At 55.3% G+C, this 5,982-nt stretch overlaps 1 protein-coding gene across 1 annotated transcript in view; it reads right to left on the bottom strand.

Moving 5' to 3' along the window:
• Positions 1 to 3,366: 3,366 nt before the first annotated feature.
• Positions 3,367 to 5,982, bottom strand: part of TTLL1 (tubulin tyrosine ligase like 1) — an 11,898-nt gene continuing 9,282 nt past the window's right edge. Inside the window, exons 9-10 of the mRNA XM_006775940.2 lie at positions 4,151 to 4,314; positions 3,367 to 3,639 (exon numbers count right to left, since the gene is read on the bottom strand). Of these exons, the coding sequence (XP_006776003.1) occupies positions 3,510 to 3,639; positions 4,151 to 4,314 (294 nt within the window). The 3' untranslated portion in view covers positions 3,367 to 3,509. The remainder of the gene's footprint in view (positions 3,640 to 4,150; positions 4,315 to 5,982) is intronic.

The following is a 5,982-nucleotide window of genomic DNA, read 5'->3' as shown; positions in this document are numbered from 1 at the left end:
CAATGTTCCTATCGTCTCTCCCTCTCCCTTCCTCTCTCTCTAAAAAGTCAGTAAAAACATATTGAAAGACGGAAAGAAAAAGGAGAGCAAGTCAGGAGAGAGGCCCTCACCCTGGGGAGGCCGGCCGCTCTGCCCCCGCGCACTTCCTCCCGGCTGTGCGGTGGGAGTGCCGGGAGGAAGCATCTGCCCCGAACATGACATCACTAATGTGACAGTCAACACATGACACAAATCTATTTAGCAGACACTTGTTCGCACCTAGCAACCTGGTCCTGAGCAAACAGAGGCCATCCCTGCTCTCCAGCTCCGACCACGGCCAGCGCTCCCCAGGGCCCCACCCTTCCCGGGGACACCCAGGAGGCAAAAATAAAACAGCCCGGGCCTGGGAGCGTGGGTTGTCAGGACTGGCGGCTGGACAAACTGTGCACGGAAGCCAGGGTGGAGGCCTCAGCCGTGGGGACGACGCCCCCTCCTGGTGAGAAGACACAGAGCTGTGACTGGAGCCGGGCGGGGCAGGCAGCGGTCCCTGTGACTTCCCAGGCAACCCTAACGCTCTTTTTATCCCCTGAGGAAGCAAAGGTCCACAGAGCCACTGGCAGCCTTGGGACTGATGAGTCAATGGCAGGGCCAGGCCCAAGCCCAGGCCTGACTCAGGCTCAGAGCCACACCCACATCCTCATTGGCCCTGAACATCAAGGAACGCAAAGAAGGCACATACAGATCAGATCAATACAGTGGAACAATTTGAGGCTTAAAGTGAATAAAGCAGACAAATTCCTCCCAAATTTCGACTTACTTGGATTTGATGTGGCTCAGTGGTTGAGCGTTGTCCCATGCACCAGGAGTCGCTGGTTTAATTCCCGGTCAGGGGCAAAGGACCTAAACAGAGACTTTTCTAAAGAGGACATAAGGAAGGCCAAGAGACATACGAAAACATGCTCAAAGTCACTCATCATCTGAGAGATGCAAATCAAAACAACAATGAGGTACCATCTCATACCTGTCAGACTGGCTATCATCAACAAATCAGCAAATGACAAGTTCTGGCAAGGATGTGGAGAAAAAGGAACCCTCATGCACTGCTGGGGGGAATGCAGACTGGTGCAGCCACTGTGGAGAACAGTATGGAGTTTCTTCAAAAAACTAAAAATAAAACTTTCATTTGACCCAGTGATCCCCCCCAAAAAAAATTCCCGGTCAAGGCACGTGCGGGGTTGTGGGCTCAATCCCCAGTAAGCGGCGTGTGGGAGGCAGTGACCGATGTTTCTCTCTCTCTCTCCTTTCTCCTCTCTCTAAAAATTTTTTTAAAAAAGACCTTTTCTGGCAGTGAACCATCATTAAACATGAGTACATATGCACATGACATGACATGTACATGTGACATGTGTTCACACATGGGTAAGGGAAAGACCTCTATCTGAAGTATGGTCTCAGCGTAATGATGTGAGAGTAAAATCCCATTACTAACATCATCACACAAAAACAGGCGGGCTTAAAAGGAAAAAAAGGTGAAAAAACAGGCGGGCAGCCCGGCCAGTGTAGCTCCGTGGTTGAGTGTCGACCTATGAACCAGGAGGTCACGGTTGGATTCCTGGTCAGGGCACAGGCCCAGGTTGCAGGCTCGACCCCCAGCTGGGGGCGTACAGGAGGCAGCCGACCAATGATTCTTTCTCATCCTTGATTTTTTTCTCTGTCCCTCCCTCTCCCGTCCTCTCTGAAATCAATACAATATGTGTAATAAGCGTGGAGGAAGGACCAGCTCAACACAGTATTTGGCTTGGACGCTTCCTGGGTAGAATTAGGTCACTGAGCTGCAGGTGGGTGTGGAGTACACCGTTTAACTTCTAGACAGAGAATGGGCTCAGTGGACGTGTCAGTGTGAACCAGGGAAGGTGCTCGCTAAGGCTCACGTCGTCTCAGGTTAGTCGGCACACCGGCCACTCTGCCCGACCCCCTGGGGCTCCTCCCGTGTGAGGCCCCGTGTCAGGGGGCTTCGTGTAGACACATCAAGGGCTTGTCGCCGCGGATGGCTGTCCACAGCGCTCACCTCCTCCGCGGCACACCCAGGCGCTGCGCCACATAAGCCACGCGCGGAGCAGTCTGGCTCCGGTGACAGTGGCGCCCGCAGAGCCGAGGTGATGGGACCGCTGTCTCCCGCGAGCGCCCGGACAGGCCTTTGCAAAGACCAATTCCTGCGGGGTGTCCCAGCTGCCAATTTCCCTCAAAATCAAAGGCAAAAGGAGCGAAACCAAAACAGCCTTCAGGTTAAAAATCTCGTTTTCTCGCAGCAGCGTGACTCTGGGAGATAGGTAGGTTCCGGTTTTGTTTTTAATTTAGTGCAAAAATTTTAAAGCGTGAATACTTTGCAATAAGCTGAATCACACATCAAAGCCATTACTGTCTGCGGAGAGAGCTCGTTTTATACGTTTGAGTCACTCCTTCCGGCCCTGGTGAACTGCACTGCTACTGGGACTAAAGGAAGAAACACACATATCTGCTCGTCACCCCCATCTGGGCACATGGCCCCCAAGACCTGTCATTTCCTCCCTCCCAGCTCCGGAGCCATCGTGTTGTTGCTTTTGCTCCTGGTTCCTGAAACAGCTCCCGCACACGGAGGTGGGAGGGTGTCTGTCATCCAGGACAAGCTCCTTTCAGCTGCAAGGTCTGTGCTAATCAATGACTAGTGGGGGCTCAGAATAGCCTCACACTGGGGGGCGGGGGGCTAGTTGCCAGGGAAACCAGCCCTGTGATCACGGGATGCCACCTTCGGGCCTGCCCCTCCACCTGGGGGGGGGCGGGGCTAGAAGCAGCATCAATCACCAGTGGCCAGTGATGTACCAACCACAGTTAGGTAATGAGGCTCTATAAGCATCCCGAATGGGCACTGGGGAACGGGCCTCGGAGAGCCCCCTGGCACTGACACTGAGAGGGCCTGGAGCACGGCGCCCTGGGGGGCACGGACGCCGGGCTCCTCCACCCTCGCCCTGCGCCTCTCTGCCACCTGCTGTTCCTGCGCTGTTTCCTTTGTAACAACCAGTCGTCTGTCTAGTCAGTCATCTTTCCGGAGCTCCGGGAGCCCTAATGAATTAACCCCGCCCTCGGAGGGGGCGGGAGCCGACGATGTACCATCCAGCGGTCAGAAGCACAGGTGACAGCCTGCACGTGTGACCGGCATCTGAAGTCCAGGGAGTGGTGCGGTCTTGGGGGGCGGAGGCCTCAGCTGTGACCTGGCGCCACCTGCAGGCAGGCAGGGTGAGAACGGAAGGAAACCGCGGGACCCAGAAGCCCTGGAGAACAGACTTGCTCAGGAGTTCGTGAGTGTGAGGGCAAAGGAGAAATTGAGTTTTTTCTAGGAATAGACTCCTCAACCTTCCAAAGAAACGTCTTTATTTATTTACAGGGCTTAGGAAAGGAAAAGGCTCTAGAAAAAGGAAATTTCAAAATAGGTCTTTGGGGAGGGCTGGGCGCAGTGAGCGCCGGTCCAGGCTGGAGTCTCGCCCTTACCCTGGTCACTTCCAGGTCGTGAGCAAGGATCTCCCCGAGTCTCTCGACCGGATCCCTCTGGGCCCCAGAGACTGGCCCGAGCGGCTTCTCAGCTCGCGCTCGGCCCCGTCCCCCTGCGCCAGCTCCTCATCGTACCTGCGCGCAGGGAAGGAGAAACGAAGGCTCCAGGACTCGTCCCCCTCACCCAGGGAAGCAGCCCGCCCCTCCCCGGGTCTTGGCAGCCCAGAGCCCACGGGGCATAGGAGTGCAGCCTGACTGAGCTGCACCGTGGACTGGCCAGCCTGCAGCTGCCGCCCGATGGAACTTCCCAAAGGGAACAGGAATGAGGCGTCAGGGAGTGAAGGAGAGAGAGGTCTGGAAATGCTTCACCACCGCATCCGGGGGCGGGCATGACTGATGCACTTCAGACAGGGACGGGGTGCCCAGTGCCAGGCGTGTGGCAAGAGCTTCGCTAGGATTTATTACAGAAGGCCACACACAGACCGGGTCTTGTCTGCTACAAAATGCTCTAGCCCACAGCATCCCTGACGAACGGCATACTCTGCCCACAGGAGGCAAGTCCACACAGAGCAGGGCATCCCAGCTGGCCTCGGCGCCCCCCGGTCTGAGACACACAAGGACGAGGCGCCGTCGCCCCCAAACTCACAGAACTTCGTAATTGCCAAGAACCTCCTTCGGGGGGGACTTGTTCCATTTGCAGTCTGGGATTTCACCGTTGGGGACCGCGATGTTGAGGGTGTCGTTAATCAGGTTATACTTAAGGATCCGGTCGTTGGCGGTGCTGGAGGTGAGAGACGGAGACGCGTTAACCTAGAGAGGAAAGAAGCCATGTCCTTCACTCGCGTCACTTCCTCCTTCGGGATAAGAGCGCACAGTGCAGCAGCAAACGCTGCCACCCCGCGTTTAGGTCAAGCGGTGCCTCAGACTGTTAACGTCTCCTATCTTCAGGGCACCGTTAGAGGAAGTATTTCGAGATCTACTTTTGTTGTTGCTGTGTTATACACACCCAAGGGCATTTTCTCCATTGCTTTTCAGAGACAGAGTGGAAAGGGAGAGGGACAGGGGAAGAGAGAGAGAGAAAGAGAGAGAGAGAGCGAGACATCAATGTGAGAGACACATCATGCTACTGCCTCCCTCCCGCATGCATGCCCTTGACGGGGAATCAAACCCGTGACCCTTTGGTGTGCAGGCTGACACTCTAACCACTGAGCACACCAGCCAGGGCTGTTCTCTGCTTTGATTAGCTGTTAGATGAAACATAAGTAATATTTAAAGGCAGGGTTAGGACTTTGATCTACAAATCAGTCATCACACAAACAGAACTTTTAAGTCAACAGATACCACGAACACCTCAGTGTCGGCCTGTGTGCTGAGCTCTGTCCTCAGTGCCATGAGCCCAGAGCTTTGCTGGGTCCGTGAACCAAAGACCTTGGACAAGTCGCAGTGTGGGGTTAGAGTCAATGGTAACAGGCCCCGTTTGGCTAAGAGAGTAATACCTCATAAAGCAACATTCCAACCCAGATGAGGAGCCCATCCGACAAGTGGGAAGTTAGTCCATAGGCCCCTGAGGAGCTAGAATGTCACAAAGTCCATGGCGAGTCCCACGGGCCCTCAGCACCTCCTCACTCTTACGTCAGGCACAGTCGTCATGACCTCGGAGAGCAGGGCAGCAGACATGCAAGTTGTTCAGGTGACTCCCAACCAAAATGACCTTGGGTGTGTGTTCACACAACAACAAGTAGATCCCAAAATACTTGTTCAGGGTGTCGAACGTGCCGTGAAAAGGAGGGTGGGCCTCCGGTGGCCCTGAAACCGCTACTGTCGCACGGCTCTTACTAGGAATGTGCTAGGATTAACATGCTGCTGCGTTAGAAGTGATATTCTCAGTTAGGGTCCCAGCGTACCCAGGAAAGCGTGACTTCCATTCCAGTTACTCTGTTTAAGACGGGACGCAAGCCCTGCTGGTGTGGCTGTCGGTGAGCATTGTCCTGTACACCCAAAGGCTGTGGGTTCAATGCCTGGTCGGGGCACACACCCAGGGTGCAGGTTTGATCCCCAGTCGGGATGCATATGGGAGGCCACGATCGATGTCTCTCTCTCTCTCTCTCTAAAATCATAACAAACACATCCTCAGTGAGATTTCTCATCTCTGAACGGGATGCCACCGCTTCCCAAGGGCTTCCGGTCTGTGAGCTCCTTTGCAGAGTGGGAGCGGCGTCCCCCAGGACAGGGCAGGGCCTCCGAGCGTGGACTCATCCGGAAGCATCCTGGAGCACGGGGCCATCCCGCACTGAGCTCCCGTTTGTGAGCTGGGCCCCCAGAGGTGAGAGACCCGGACAGGGCTCACCTCCCACCATCAGCAAATAGACACACCTGGACATCCTGCCCTGTTACACCTACAACCTCATCAGATGCCCTAGTCCTGCCGCCCAGCCTGGGCCGTCGGGCTAGATCAGCGGAGCCTAAGGCTAGATCAGT

The sequence above is a fragment of the Myotis davidii genome, unplaced genomic scaffold, assembly GCF_000327345.1.
Source record: "Myotis davidii unplaced genomic scaffold, ASM32734v1 scaffold428, whole genome shotgun sequence".
NCBI classification, from domain to species: domain Eukaryota; kingdom Metazoa; phylum Chordata; class Mammalia; order Chiroptera; family Vespertilionidae; genus Myotis; species Myotis davidii.
The sequence above is the reverse complement of the archived record's forward strand: the minus strand, read 5'-3'. Positions and strand labels throughout refer to the sequence as shown.